Raw genomic sequence first — 16,333 nt, 5'->3', positions numbered from 1 at the left:
TCCACCCACTATCCTCACTTCACCTCAGTATTGGCTACTACTCAATCTCCATCTAGCCCTCATTCACTGGGGCAGACTGCAGTATGAGCCACTCATCACAGGCAAAGGGGGTTTTGGCCCTCAGCTGTTTACTTTAGAGTATAGTGGCCCTTGCCGCTTTACGAGTTGTGCAGGCCTGGATTAGGGCATTGCGCCACCATGGGCATTTCATGTCCCTCCTCAGTTTCACATACAGACACAATTTCCTTTGCTGTTCAACGAACAGCAAAACCTTTCTGTGTCTCTAGTCTGAGCCAGGGCATTCAATTCCATTGAAACCTTCTCTCCTGCAATGGCAACGGTCAGACAGAGGGGACGTGGCCACCTTCAGCCCTGAGAGTGAGATATTCACTCTCCTCTTTCTTCAAGCTGCTGCTGTTAGTCCATAATACATGTACCATGGAATAAAAAGCTGAGTTTACTCCAGGGTGACGAAAGAAAGGAGCCACCAACTCCACCAAAAATCTCTGTGCCCCAGAGAGAACCTGCCCCTGCTATTGGAATCACTGATGTCCTTCAGCTACAGCGGGGAAAATATCTGCTCTCACGGGGGTATAGCTCAGTGGTAGAGTGTTTGACTGCAGATCAAGGGGTCCTTGCTTCAAATCCAAGTGCCCTCTAATAAGCCTCTTATTTTTTTATTTTTATTTTTGAAAAAAGGGAAAACATTTTCATTTCTATTATCCATAATGTTCAGGAGCTCCGCTATACGGGGATGCTTGAAATGAATGTCAAAACTCAACATTTCACTGTCCAAATGCATAAAAATCTAGCAAACCTGTCCATCAGCTGAAATCAGTTCCAATCCTCTAAGTGTCTGCTTTAAGTTTTCATCCATTAAACAAAGGGATCATATGAATGTACATTTGCAGATCCCTCTTCTCCAGGGCTGTGCTGTGCAGAAGAACAAGAACCACGTTCAGTTGGGGTTCAGGAGTCTGATGAGCAAAGGCAACTTGGTGCGGGATAAAGTCACCAGCACTTTGGCTCCTTCACATTCAACCAGCAGTTGGGCCCCAGGACAAGGCATGAGAAGATGACAGTGGCTATGAGCAGGAAAATAGCCCCCAAGAAGCTGGCTAAAGCTGTCAAGATCCTCAGGAAGGTCACCATGCCCATGTCTAGCATGTACTGACTGCAGCGGGGACCAAAAAGGCAGAGAAAAGCCCTCAAAAGTTCTAAGCTGCCAAGCCCCAGAAGGTGATCAAAATCCTACCTAAAATCAAGACAGGATAAGGCTAATGTCATCTCCAAAGCCAGGGCTAAGAAGGTAACACTGAGAAAGAAGTGAAGAGATTTCCATTGGGATGACTCCTGCTCCCCTAATGGCTCTTTTATGAATCACCATAGACCACCCAAAGAGATCAAAGTCCTGCACGACAAATAGCTTCATGGATGGTATAATGAAGTAGTGGCAGAGGGGGAAGTGTTTCTCTTCCAGATGGGAAGTGCTGTGTTTCGTGTAACACCTGCCAGGTGAGTGGTGCACTGACAGGGCAGCTGCCCATAGCTCCCACAGGAGCTCATTCTCCTCGGTCTGCTTCTGCTGTTATCTCAGAGTCAGCACTAGCTGGAGTGTGTCCCTGTCATTTCACCAGCTCTAGAACAGGCTCTGTCTGCATCCCAGCTCCGATTAATCCCACTTTTTAATGTATTCCTACTGCGATACTCTCCCACTTCTCTGCCTCATTCTAACATTCCCATCAGAGACTGACTATGGGGAGGAACGGACTAATTTGTTTGACATTCGGTAAGTTGCCATAGTATGTGACTGAAACCTCTGCTGGAGGTGCGCAGGAGTCTGTTACACACACAAAATAGCTAAGCTTTACCAAACTACCTGCTACATATTCAAATCTTCCTGTACACACACAATAGAAATTGGGGCACTGAGAAATGCCAACTTGCCTTTAACACAGATCACTGTTTTCTGTACTTCCAGAGGCATTGAAATAGAAGCATATTACCTTTCAACAGCTGCTATTTCATGTTCAGCAGCAAAGCCTGTCAATTTACCACCCATAGAGCTGATTGTTTCTAACTGCAGGGTTAGCCAGACCATTCAGTAACATTATCGCTCTGTTTACAAGGCCTTTGGTTAGTGACAAATCATGAGACTTATCCCTTCCTGCTGTAATTCCACTGACTCCAGTGTTCTCTTTCCCCAGTTCTGGTTCCAAGAAAAGAAACAAATTAAAACAAGCTTCAGAACTAACATGCTGTGGGAAAGTGGAAATGTTGATAGCTCAAATTATTCAGTTTCTTCTGTGTCTTGTGTATGTCTATCTGCTTCATGTGTGTGACCGGTGGGGCTTTTTGTTTGCTCCAGGCAGGTTCAACCCTGTCAGATTTGTCTGTGGGGAGGGGCCAGAGAAAACAGACACCCTGGCCTTCCAGGTTGGGGTTAGGCAAAAGGAATAACAACCCTGTCCCATAAAAAACAAAATATGTTACAGAAACAGTGGTAGGAACAGTGCTAGAGAAACTGGTTAATAATCACAATGCCCAGGCTTGAAGCAATCGGAAATACAGAATTCAAAAAACAAAGCTCAGGGGAGATTTGGGGTTTATTCTCTGAGCTTAGCCATGTGCTATAGCACAGGGAGCACTTTTGGAAGTCTCTCACCCCACAACTGGGGAAAGGAAAAGGATTCTTAGGTTTTAGCATGAATTGAAGGAGGACAGTGATGGGGAATAATGGACTCTTTCTGACTTACCCTAACTATGTCTGTTGTTATAGAGGATGAAATGACTTTTTTCCCTATCCCTGCCCTCTTCCTGCTCTTTGTTATAGTTCAATATATTTTAAGTGCGGAAAATAATAATGAAAATATCTGCTCTCCAGCACAACCTGAAGCAACATCAGAACAACTGGGAATGAAACAATTTGTTTCCCAAAGGAGAACTCGATGACTAAGAATTGCTTTGAAATGGAGGAACAGGATAACCGTGATGCTCAGGGTTAGTTTAGATTAGGAAAAGTGATGGAGTTTAGGTCAGGTCAAGGGGAAAGCTAATGCCAACCACTGCACCTGGGCTGCATCTGCACTACAACTTTTTACATTAAGATGACTAACTTGAGCAGCTAACGCCATGTACAGTCCTAGTGGATGGAAGGCACAGGTAGTTTTTGCCTCAGTGTACCTTGCTGGGATCAAACCTCTCTCCCCAACTTGGAAATCATGAACATTCCTGGCTGGAGGGATACACACTCCTATGACTCAAAAGGAAAGGAGTTGATAGAAAAGATCATAGGACTGACCCCAAAGAAGGATGAGCTACAAAAGGCAGAAGGCGGCAACTTATCTGGTGGAGCTGAGACATCACGGTGAAGATGATGCAAAAATCACTATGTGGGAATTAGCTAATGTGATTTATAAGAAAAAATTCGTTTTTGCCAACCCTAGTCAAGGGATTTATTACAATTCTCTCTTCTGTGCATTCTCTGATGTCTAATGAGCCTTGAGCACTGACTGAAGCTTTTCCCGCACTCAGAGCATGTGTAGGGCGTCTCTCCCATGTGGATTCTCTGATGTCTGATAAGGTTTGAGCACCGACTGAAGCTTTTCCCGCACTCAGAGCATGTGTAGGGCGTCTCTCCTGTGTGGATTCTACGATGTGTGTTCAGGGTAGAGCTCCGACTGAACCTTTTCCCACACTCAGTGCATGTGTAGGGCGTCTCTCCTGTGTGGATTCTCTGATGTCCGATAAGGTGTGAGCGCCAACGGAAGCTTTTTCCACACTCAGAGCATGTGTAGGGCGTTTCTCCTGTGTGGATTCTACGATGTGTGTTCAGGGTAGAGCTCCGATTGAAGCTTTTCCCACACTCAGTGCACGTGTAGGGCGTCTCTCCTGTGTGGATTCTCTGATGTCTGATAAGGTTTGAGCACCGACTGAAGTTTTTCCCGCACTCAGAGCATGTGTAGGGCGTCTCCCTTGTGTGGATTCTACGATGTGTGTTCAGGGTACAGCTCCAACTGAACCTTTTCCCACACTCAGTGCATGTGTAAGGCGTCTCCCCTGTCTGGATTCTCTGATGTCTGATAAGGTGTGAGCTCCGATTGAAGCTTTTCCCACACTCATTACACGTGTAAGGCTTTTCTCCCGTGTGGATTCTCTGATGTGTGATAAGGTGTGAGCGCCAATTGAAGTTTTTCCCACACTCAGCGCATGTGTAGGGCGTCTCTCCTGTGTGGATTCTACGATGTGTGTTCAGGGTAGAGCTCTGACTGAAGTTTTTCCCATACTCATGGCACCTGTAGCGTGTCTCTTCCAAGTTGATTCTGCCACTTGTTATAAGGTCTGAGAGGTCACTAAAGTTTCCCTCTGGCCTCCCCTGAGTCTCACAGGCTTTTGGTTTTTCTGGGAGTGCACAACTCCTGGAAACATTCTCTTTGGATCTTCCTGATAACATTGCAAGTGCTTCTCTTCGCTCAGCATCTTCCTGACGGGGTTTCTCCTCCTCATTCTCACTCACCATCCAATCACCTGATGGGAGACTGAGAGAATCCAGACACAGGTCATTACCTGCACCGGAAAGAAAGAAAATCTCAGAGAGAGGAATGGAAAAAGGGATGAACAATCCAAAATATGTGTGGGAGAGATCAAATCTATCAGGAGCTGATTTCCTCCAAACCTTCCCCAGAGGAGAGAGGAAGGGATCAGTTTTGGTCTGCATCTCACGAGAACACTCAGAGGAAAGTGAGCTCGAGGAGCGACCTGCTGCCAGTTGTCAGTCAGAATAGGAGGGAAGCTATGAGTGACATCTGCCATAATGATTCCACATCTGCAGGGAACAATCCTGAACTTGGAGAGCTCACAGGGTCTTTGTAGTGCACCCCAAATGTTTCCTGCATTCCCACACAGTTGGTTTAATCAAGTCCTCACCTGTGCAGGCAGCTCTTGGAAGCACTTCTTTCTCAGAGCCACAGAGGTCTGGAACCCACGGCTCTTCCCCTCGTTCCACTTGGGAGATCACATCAGGTTTGGAAACTGGAAACCCTACTGCAGGCAAAGAAAACCAGGGAGGTCAGTGGAATTTGTGGGATACTTGTCACAAAGAATAGTCCATGCTTTTAACCACCAGCTCATTGTTAAGCAGTAACATCCCAAGGCCAGCTTCCTTGGCTCAAAGAGGCAGGAGAGTTATTATGATTATAAATCATATTCATTACATTATTGCTAAGGAGCAACTAACAGTGGGTCCCCATTATGCTAGGACAAGACAGGCACAGAATGGGATAAGGTGCAGAACCCACTGTTAGAATAGACATATTCAGGCCTGCCTGTAAAGCCTATAGTTTAAGAACTTAGGTGTATTTTTATCACTGAGCTACTTACAGGAGCATGAAAACAAAGAATCAAAATCACCGTCTGTATTTGTAAGGGCCTTCTCTTACCGTGACAGTCTGAGGCCTTGTCCTTAGGCTAAGGCATTTGATTAAGCAGCAGGGGCAGCCATAAGCTGGGAAGCAAAGGGTCACATTCTCACATCCCAAACCAGTCACATTGAAATAAGGTGCTATTGGGCTGTTAGGAAGATGATCCTGTCCTGATAGTGTTCAGCACTACCAGATAAAGAAACAGATCTTAAGATGGTTAAAGAAAACTTAGTTTGATAGCAGCCTGGTTTGGCAAGAAATCACTACTCAATGCTTGTGGTTGTGAAACTTTCATTTTTGTATTCTTTTATCTTTATGGCCACCGCTTTACAATGTTAATCTGTCTGGTTCTCTAATTGTTTTTGTCTGCTGTATAATTAATTTTGCTAGGTGTAAGTTAATTAGGTAGTGGGATACAGTTGGTTAGAGAATTATGTTTCAATGTGTTAGGATTGGTTAATTAAATTTCAGTACAATGATTAGTTAAGCAAAGGTATAGCTGAGAATATTACTAGATAAACTGAGTCAAACAGGAGGGGGAACAGGAACAGGGAAACAGGGCAAATGCTCTGTGGCATCAGAGCTCATAGACTCATAGATTCTAGGGTCAGAACGGACCAATGTGATCATCTAGTCCGACCTCCTGCATAAAGCAGGCCACAGAATCCTATCCATCCACTTCTATAACAAACCCCTAACCTATCCCTGAGTTATTTAAGTCTTCAAATTGTGGTTTGAAGACCTCAAGCTGCAGAGAATCCACCAGCAAGTGACCCATGCCCCATGCTGCAGAGAAAGGCAAAAAACCTCCAGGGCCTCTACCAATCTGCCCCGGAGGAAAATTCCTTCCCGACTCCAAATATGGCGATCAGCTAAACCCTGAGCATGTGGGCAAGACTCACCAGCCAGCACTCAGGAATGAATTCTCTGCAGTAACTCAGATCCCATCCTATCCCATCCAACATCCCATCATCAACCACTGGGCATACTTATCTGCTGATAATCTAAGATCGATTGCCAAAATTAGGCTATCCCATCATACTATCCCTTCCACAAACTTATCAAGCTTAATCTTAAAGCCAGATATGTCCTTTGCCTCCATTAATCCCCTTGGAAGGCTGTTTCAGAACTTCACTCCTCTAATGGTTAGAAACCTTTGTCTAATTTCAAGTCTAAACTTCCTAGTGTCCAGTTTATACCCATTTATTCTTGTGTCTATATTGGTACTAAGCTTAAATAATTCCTCTCCCTCCCTAATATTAATCCCTCTGATATATTTATAAAGAGCAAGCATATCCCCCCTCAGCCTTCTTTTGGCTAGACTAAACAAGCCAAGCTCTTTGAGTCTCCTTTCATATGACAGGTTTTCCATTCCTCGGATCATCCTGGTAGCCCGTCTCTGAACCTGTTCCAGTTTGAATTCATCCTTCTTAAACATGGGAGAGTAGAACTACACACAGTATTCCAGGTGGGGTCTCATCAGTGCCTTATATAACGGTACTAACACCTTTTTATCTTTGCTGGAAATACCTTGCCTGATGCATCCTAAAACCACGTTAGCTTTTTTAACAGCCATATCACATTGGCGGCTCATAGTCATCCTGTGATCTACCAATACCCCAAAGTCCTTCTCCTCCTCTCTTGCTTCCAACTGATGCGTCCCCAATGTATATCTCACCTTCTTATTATTAATCCCTAAGTGCATGACCTTGTACTTTTCACTATTAAATTTCATTCTATTACTATTACTCCAGTTTACAAGGTCACCCAGATCTTGCTCTATGATATCCTGGTCCTTCTCTGTGTTAGCAATACCCCCCAGCTTCGCGTCATCCGCAAACTTTATTAGCACATTCCCACTTTTTGTGCCAAGGTCAGTAATAAAAAGGTTAAATAAGATTGGTCCAAAAACCGATCCTTGAGGAACTCCACTAGTAACCTCCTTCCAGCTGGTAAGGGGGACACGAGGAAAATGCTCTGCGGTGTCAGAGCAGATAAGGGGGAAACGCCACCGAAGACCCCAGGCCCCCTGAATCATCTGGGCAGCCCTGGGTGACAGTCATTCTCTTGTCTCTGTTGGGTATTAGATTGATGTAGGTTACTCCCAGTGAGTCCTAAATGACCCATTCATATCACCCCATGACAGCTATGTGACAAAACACCTCACGTCTCCTGCTCTTTATAATCATAGCAATACCAATCACAGCAGGAAACTAATGTGTGTATTGGCATCATACAAGTATCACCAAAAGTCCCACCTCTATCTCACGCACTGCTCACAGCCCCTGGAGAGAAAGCAAAGCACAGGAACTGGACGTTAATCCAGCAAACACAGTGGAGGACAAGCTGCAATCCTCACACACTGGTCAAAAAGGAGAGGCATGTGAGTCCCTATCCATACAGAGGGGCTGGCTAGAGGCCTGATACCTGAGGGGCCCTTTCCTTGAGCAGACCATAGAGGCAGGTCAAAGGCTTAGCTACCCCTGAACTGTGACATTGCAAAAGCACATTTTGGGGCATTAGGAAATCTAGTGACTCAGGTGAAATGGGAGGGAGAATTAAACTCCCCCAGTGGGAGGAGAAGGCTGGGGAATTAAACGCTAACATTTAGGAGCAACAGCCTCTAATTCTTCTGAAAAAGGAGAATGTAAGAAACAAGAACTGGGCTACGTAACCTCAGGAGGGACAGGCTCAAAGATCCAAGGAGCCTGGAGGGAAGACAGCTTGTGGCTGTTGCAGATGGGAAGAGGGGGGACAAGACTCTCTCCAAACTCTCTCTTCTTGACCCCGACCTGATTTTATGATCTATGAGCTAGACTCACGTCTTGTGGGCAATTTTATACTTGCTAGAGGTAAGATGCCAGGATCAGAGTATTACTTATTATTTTGGTACATGCGTGGAGGCAAAGAGGTGAGCATAAAGAAATGGGTTATTAAGGGCAGGTCGACACTACAGCTGGGATTGACGCTCTGAGATCGATCTAGCCGTGGTCGATTTAGTGATACGATTTAGTAAACGTAGCCTAAACTTGCTACAGTTCAGGGCCTTATATTAAGTTGAGGTTTTGCGAGAGTGGTTATGCTGAAGTCTAGGATTTACCTGAGGTTTGGGTAGGGATTCAGGGTTAAAGGTCTGGGATCCCCCACAGTTCTAGATCCCCAAACGTCTCCTCCCTCCCAATGACCCACCCAGCCCACTTCCTGGGTGCCCTTCCTCCACACTCCCCTCTGCTTCTTCCCATTACTCCCAGCCAGCACCACCTCCCGGCGCCTTGGGAGCTTCTTGTGTTCCCTCCTTATCCCTTATTACCTCCACCCTCCCTGCTGCCTGCTAGTATATGGGAGATAAGGAAAAAAAGGGGGACAAAGAAACTTGTCAAAACTTGAATGATGAATAAAGGTATAAAGTTATTACTGCTCAGGTTCTTTAGAGACCCCACAGCTTCTAATAACCCAGAGGACAGGACTTCTTACCCAGCGAGGTCACCATCTCATAGTTCTCCTGCATGACATCCCTGTAGAGGGCTCTCTGAACAGGGTCCAGAAGAGCCCATTCCTCCCTAGTGAAATACACAGCCACCTCCTCGAAAGTCACCGGCCCCTGAAAAAGAAAGAGTCCAACACTCAGGACCTGCTGCCCCACTCACAACCCCACTGTTCATGGAACAGCAGCACCAGGTAAATGGAAGCTCCAGGAGGCACATGTTAACAGAGTCCCACCCCACCTTGCCTAGAGCAGCCAGGAGGAAGAGAGAACCTTTGTGTCTCCCAGCTGACAGACGGAAGCAGGGTCATCACAGTTATCACATAGCTACTAGCCAGAGCTTAATATAGGAGATGGGGCTGTCTCTGGAGCCTGCTGGTAGCTCCCTGGTAGGAATCCCAACACTCTCCAAATAAAATATATGGAAGAAAGGGGAACTCAATAGTAAAGAATAGAAGTTAGAAGGTCAGAATTGTAGAAAGTTGGCAAGGGAAGCTATCAGAAATCAATGATCAACCAATGAAAATAAGAAGGAAGTTTTTAAAAGGACAAAATTAATCCTAACAATGGTCCAGATAACTAGAGTTTTGAAAGACCTGCTGGAGGAGCATGGTGGACTGTTAATGTTGATTTTAATTAGGACTTGGAACACTTGGGAAATTCCAGAAGACTGGAATAAAGCTAATGCTGTGCCAATATTTAAAAAGTATAAAAGAGATGACGCAGCTAATTACAAGTGTGTCAGTCTGAAATCGATACTGGGCAAGAGAATGGAGCAGCCAATACTGGATTTCACTAAGAAAGAAAGGAGGGTAATATAATTAGTACCCATTAAAAAGGTTTAGACACAATAGATCCTATCAAACTAACTGGATATCCTTATTGGATGAGATCAAAAGTTTACTTGCAGCTAATAGTCCTGATGTAATATATGTAGGCACATGAGTTGGTTCAGCACAATATTTTGACTAGAAAGATACAAAATACACAGGGCATACATTAAATAGATTAAAAACTGAGATTTTAAATAGGGAACCATGGTCGAGTAGATTTCTTTCTAGCGGGTTCCCGCAAGGATTGGATCTTGGCCCTGTGCTATTTAACATTCTTATCATTGACCTGGAAGAGAATATAAAATCATCACCGATAAAGTTTGCAGTTGCCACTAAGACTAGGGATGGGGGTAACTAACGAAGTGTCAGGAGGTTCAGGTTTCAGCACTGGGAGTCTGGGAAGTTGTCCCAGCCCTGGCTGGAGGGTTATTTCCTGTTCCACAAAGAGGGGAAGTTTCATTCCCAAAGCCTGTGCCTTGAAATTAGAACCTATCTGACACTACAGCCCATATTCAACATAGTGGCAGGATTATAATATGATTAGGACATGACTCATTTTGTACAAAGTGTCTCGTGTGGTGTCACTGGAAAAGTTATGATTTGCTGAATATGATTATCTTACCTCTGTTATGGATATTGACTCTGTATCTATCTTTCAAATGTGCTTACTCTGGGTTAACAGCCACAACGAGCCTTTCAGGTACAACAATGAAGAAGACAGACAGTGTTCGTGGCTCATCAACAAAGACAATGGACTGTGGAAGAGCTTAGCCCTCTTGTGAACGTTTCAGGCAGCCTATGAGTCATGGCTATTGTGACTCACCAGGGCATAGTAGGGCATGTGACCAGACCACATGACAATGAACTTCATTTTGGTACCTGAATTTTTCCACAAACCGGACTGGGAACTGAGGTTAGAACAAAGGGTTCCTGCCATATGGAAAAGCTACATAAGGTGGAGTGTGACATCAGCTCTTGGCCTCATTCCACGCACAAGAGAACTCCTGGAAACACCTGAGGAACGAACACTGAACTGGGGGAAGTGCTGGTTCCAGGGTAAAGGGATTTCTAGCTTGTGTATGGAAACTTGGTGGACTGCTTGTATCATCAGTCAGGGTGAGAAACTGCTAATTCAAATTCTATCCAGATAGTATGTTAGGCTTGGTTGAGTTTTCGGTTATTTGCTAGGTAATCTGCTTTGATCTGTTTGCTAACGCTTATCGCTGGGAAATTGGCTGTTGTCTTCTCTCTCTCCTTGAGTGGCTTAGGTAACGCACTCAGGTAGCTTAGTTGGCTGCATGGAGCCACCTGCTGTCGTGTTGGGTGATAACAGGCCCTGGAGAGGCTGGCTGAATCTCCAGCAAAGCAGTGTGAGAAGGGCCAGCCCAGCTTGAAGGTTAGAGGGCACAGCGGTTCCCAGAAGCCCCCCTAGACTGCACCCCGGAGTGACAACCCATCACAGCCTAAAGTACACAAGTCTCAACAGTTTTGTCATAGCCTGTCCCCTTCCCTTTCTCCACTAAAGGTATTTCCTGCCTCCCACCACCTCTAGCAGATCCCACCAGTGGTGAGCTCCAGCCGGTTCGCATGAACAGGTTGTTAAATTTAGAAGCCTTTTTAGAACAGGGTGTTCCAGGACCACTGGTTCTAAAAAAGCTTTTAAATTTAACAAAGGCTCAGGCAGTTGTCCACCCAGCCCCCAGCCCCAGCTCACCTCCTCCTCTCCTCTGAAAGCTCCATCCTCCTTCTCCTCCCTATCCCCTGCTTCCTGCGAATCAGATGTTCACGGGGAAGCCTGAAACAAGCAGCAGGCAGGTAACCCAGGCTGGTGGGGGAGGGGTGACGGTGCGCGTGGCTCAGTCCGGCTCCACCTGAGCGGCTCCCTCTGGCCCTGGCCGAGCGCCCCAGCCGGGTCCCGTCTAAGTATCCCTGGCTCGGGGCTGGTCCCGGCCAAGCGGCTCCGACCCGGCCCAGCTCAGGCCCCGCAGCACCGGTCCCAGCCAAGCAGCTCCAGCCTGGCTTGGGGAGTTGGGTCCTGCAGCGCCAGTCGCGGTCCCGGCCGAGCTGTCCCTGTCCTGGCCCCAGGGGGGCAGGGAGCAGGGAGGGGGTGTTTGGTGGGTTGTGGGGGGTGGATAGGGGTCGGGGCGGTCAGAGGGCAGGGAGGAAGGGAATTGAATGGGAGCAAGGGTCCCAGAGGGCAGTCAGGAAGGAGCAGGGGTTGGATGAGGTGGTGGGGGGCAGTCAGGGACAGAGAGAAGGGATGGTTGGATGGGGCAGAGGTTCCGAGGGGGCATCAAGAATGAGAGGAGGGGTTTGTTGGGGCGGTAGGGGGTAGTCGGGGACAGGGAATGGGGGGATGGGTCAGGGGTCCCTGGAGGGGGTGTCAAGGAACAGGGGGGGTTGGATGGGGCACGACCCCCGGGGGGGCATGAGCCCCTCATGAAGTGAGGAGGAAGGAACCTGTTGTTAATATTTTGGCAGCTCATCACTGGCTCCCACCCTCCTATACATTTACCGCTTCTCTCCCTCCAAGCAGAACCCACCACCAGCTCCCTGAGAATCCCTTACCTGAGCCAGCTCCATTGCAGCCATTGCCTTCCCCCTGGGAGGATGGGATGATCTGGAGCAAAACGTGGACGTTATTCTGTAGCCTGCCAGGGTGAGAAGGGCAATGTGAGAGAATTCACACAGGGTTTCTCTCCTTTCCACATGTTGATTCCCCCCAGGATTTCCCCTGCTAATGGACATTCTAGGTTCTGCCACACTGGGAAGCACAGAGTGACCTTATTCCAGTACAGATCTAGCCCCCTCCTACCAGGGTGTAACCCTCTGACACATGGTGAAACCCACCCAGCAGCAGAGTCTCTCTGTTACACTTATCAAGTTTGCGGGTGATACCAAGCTGGGAGGGGTTGCAAGGACTTTGGAGGATAGAACTGAAATTCAAAATCATCTGGACAAACTGGAGAAATGGTCTGAAGTAAATAGGATGAAATTCAATAACGACAAATGCAAAGTACAGCGCTTAGGAAGGAACAATCATACAAAATGGGAAATAACTGCCAAGGAAGGAGTGCTGTGGAAACGGATCTGGGGATAATAGTGGATCAGAAGCAGAATATGAGTCAACAGAGTTACACTTTTTTTGCAACAGTAAGTATCATTTGGGGATGTATTAGCAGGAGTATTGTAAACAAGACACGAGAAGTAATTCTGCCGCTCTACTCCGCACTGATTAGGTCTCAACTGGAGTAGTGTGTCCAGTTCTGGGGACCACATTTCAGGAAAGATGTGGACAAAATGGAGAAAGTCCAGAGAAGAGTAACAAAAATGAATAAAGGTCTAGAAAACATGGCCAATGAGGGAAGATTGAAAAAACTGGGTTTGTTGAGTCTGCAGAAGACTCAGAGGGGACATGATCACAGTTTTCAAGTACATAAAAGGTTGTTACAAGGATGCCAGAGAAAAATTGTTCTTCTGAATCGGTGAGGATAGGACAAGAAGCAATGGACTTAAATTACAGCAAGGGTGGTTTAGGATAGAGATTAGGAAAAAAACTTCCTAACTGTCAGAGTGGCTAAGCACTGGAATAAATTGTCTAGGGAGGTTGTGGAATCTCCATCACTGGGGATATTTAAGAGCAGGCTGGACAAACACCTGTCAGGGATTGTCTAGATAATATTGAGTCCTGCCTTGAGTGCAGGGGACTGGCCTAGATGACCTCTCGAGGTCCCTTCCAGTTCTATAATTCTATGAACCAAAGGCCAGAGAAGAGCAGAATCAAAGGAGTCACTCTGGGGAATTCTCCCTGTCACTGTTCCCAAGGCAGCTCTCTCAGGTTTACAAAGCTGTTTGATGCTCCAGCCTTTATACAGTCTCTCCTGGCAGTGCCCCTTTCATGGGCTGGGCCTAGTTTTAGCTTTTGGGAAGCGTGACCCCTGGGGCTCTGAGACTGGGCCTTCTTGCCTCAGCACATCTTGTTTCTTTCTGTGGCTCCACAGTGAGTCCAAATGAGTAGATACTCCTGACAGAGACTGTGAACATAAGAACGTTCAGAGCTGCCCACTGCATCAGACCAATGGTCCATCTAGCTCAGTGGCCAATGCCAGGTGCTTCAGAGGGAATGAACAGAACAGGTAATCATCAAATGATCCACCTCGTCACCCATTCCCCGCTTCTGGCAAACAGAGGCTAGAGACACCATCCCTGCCCATCCTGCCTGTGACACTGGCAGATGAGGAGTTAGCTCTTGCAAAAGCCCCCATGTCTTCATTGAACAGGGACAAACACATAGCTGGAATCAGTCTGACTCACCTGTGTTAGTATTAGGGACTAGGATTATAAGAATGCGTTTACACTTTATTGAATGCTTGTGAGTTGCTGCCTGGGTTAATATCTGACTAGTTGCATTGTGAGCCTCTGTGGCTCTGTAAATCACCAGACAGGAGAGAGACTTTACCTAGGTGAAGTGCTGACTGGCAACCGAATGCATTACATCCTGCCTGGCAGGAAAGGTTCATCAACACCAGAGAGACTATTATGGGATGTTAAAGACGACAAAAGACTGTTGTTGTGCTCTTGACTTCCCATTAGCTCAGTTTGCAGCTCAGAGCACATGGCAGGAAGGGGATAAAAAACCCATACAGAAGGAACTGATTATCTGTATGCTGCTTGGACTCTGGGGGGCAAAGATTCTAGGCATAAGCAAGAGATCCCGAGCTGATTAGCCTGGGTTAGTCCTAAGGAAGATATAGGGCTTGCTTATTATAGAGGCTTCTATTACCTTTTGAAATTTAAGACTGTAACTTGTCTCCATCTATAGGATTACCTGCTTTAACTTCGTAAACAACTCTCGTTTCCTTTTAAATAAGTCTTAATACAGGTTATTACAGGACTGGCTACAAGTATTGTCTTTGCTGTGAGATCTAAGATTCAACTGATCTCAGTAAGTGACTGGTCCTTTGGGACAAGGTCAGGCGTGACAAAGCCCTGGCTGGGATGATTTAGTTGAGGATTAGTCCTGCTTTGAGCAGGGGGTTGGACTAGATGACCTCCTGAGGTTCCTTCCAGCCCTGATATTCTATGATTCTTTGACTGGCAGTAACCTGTGATTCGTGGGCTAAGGCAGTGGTTCTCAACTAGGGGTCCTGGGCCCACTAGGGGCCACTAGCAGGTTTCAGGGCGGGCGCCAAGCAAGGCCAGTATTAGACTCACTGAGGCCCAGGGCAGAAAGCTTAAGTCCCAGCGCATGGGGCTGAAGTCCAGGGCCCTGAGCCCCTACCTGAGGCTGAAGCCAAAGTCTGAGCAATGTAGATTTGTGGGGTCCCTGTGGCATGGCACCCCGAGAGAGGAAGAAAGTGGTCAGAGGACTCAGCCAGAAGGTTGAGTCCTGACACACTACTGGCTTAGAGGGTCTCTGCCAGTCAGGAAGGGCTAGCAGCGAGGGAAGACTGGCAACTGATGGTTGGAGGGGTGAAGAGGTTTGGGGTATGGTGGGGGAAGAAGCGTCTGGGACTGGATAACCTGGGGCTGGGCAGTCTCCATAGGGGACACTTGCTCCTCCTGTGCCCTTTCCACACTGTCTTGCGAGTAGAGAATGACCACCCTGTCCCCACCTCCAGAGGCAGCCGTGTCTCAGGACTCTCCCAAGTTCCACCCACTAACTCTCTTCCCATTTGGGGTAGAGCTCGGGGCAACAAATCACCACCAAGATGAACCCAGCTGAATGCTGCTTGTTCTGGTGCCACAAGGGCCTCTGGAGGGTGAAAGGCAGAACTGTAGCACTTCTCAGGCAGAACGTATCTTCTTCACGCCAAAAAAAAAAGAAATTCTGCGCTGGACGTGAATTCTGTGCATACGCAGTGGTGCAGAATTCCCACATGAGTAACTCACACCTGACACAAACATAACCTGCTCACTCCCATCTCTTCTCCCTATGGGTCGAGTCCCAGAGCTGCTGCTGTCATTAATGCACACAGGCTTTCACTCCCGTTAGTGCTGGCAAGACCCAATCCAGTGACAGGACTGAACCCTTATTTTCCTAGCACATGGGAGAGTCTCAGCTGAGGGGGAGGTGAGATGGGGAAGGGGTACAAAGGGGAAAGTTGTTGTACCCATGTTGGTCCCAGGATAGCAAATAGGTATTTTTAATTGGTTCTAAAAAAATTACCTCACCCACCTTGTCTCTCCAAGAGATCTGAAAGTGGCAGAAGGAGACAAACAGGAAGACAGAGCTCAGGACTCTAAACCAAACATTTCAAACTCCTGGAAGAAACTACATTTCCCTTCTGCCCCTGGGTATATTTGTATCCTATATGAGGGACCACCCCATTCCCCTCACAGCAGCAAAGGGAGACTGCAGCCAGCCCCAGATGGTCTTTCCCAATCCTGGCATGTTTGTTGTGACAGTTTGTGTGTGGCGGGTGCACGGGCTGGGTACAGCTGGACCCATCTGCAGATTGGAAAGTCAGGGCAACTCTAGCACAGCTTGGGGGCTGTGGGCAAGGGGAGCAGTTCTGGAGCTGGGTCTCTGTCCTCTCAAGATCCCATGGCACATGGCTCTGGCAGCATCAAGTGGGTCCATCACTGCAGGGGAA

At 47.1% G+C, this 16,333-nt stretch overlaps 1 protein-coding gene and 1 non-coding gene across 2 annotated transcripts; one reads left to right on the top strand and one right to left on the bottom strand.

The window, feature by feature from the left end:
* The first annotated feature begins 587 nt into the window (after positions 1-587).
* TRNAC-GCA lies at positions 588-659 on the top strand. Its single transcript has one exon. It is a non-coding gene; the product is annotated as a tRNA-Cys (tRNA).
* Positions 660-3,547: 2,888 nt separating this feature from the next.
* Positions 3,548-15,938, bottom strand: LOC115643983 (zinc finger protein 479-like; the record flags this gene model as incomplete). Its single annotated transcript, XM_030548040.1, has 5 exons — positions 15,916-15,938; positions 12,306-12,388; positions 8,895-9,021; positions 4,927-5,043; positions 3,548-4,566 (listed from the first exon to the last, which is right to left on the bottom strand). Coding segments are annotated over exons 2-5 (1,287 nt in total), but the record flags the coding sequence as incomplete, so codon positions are not given.
* Positions 15,939-16,333: the final 395 nt, after the last annotated feature.

The sequence above is a fragment of the Gopherus evgoodei genome, unplaced genomic scaffold, assembly GCF_007399415.2.
Source record: "Gopherus evgoodei ecotype Sinaloan lineage unplaced genomic scaffold, rGopEvg1_v1.p scaffold_81_arrow_ctg1, whole genome shotgun sequence".
Classification (NCBI taxonomy): domain Eukaryota; kingdom Metazoa; phylum Chordata; order Testudines; family Testudinidae; genus Gopherus; species Gopherus evgoodei.
Note: the sequence above shows the minus strand (reverse complement) of the source record. Positions and strands in the feature narration are given on the sequence as shown.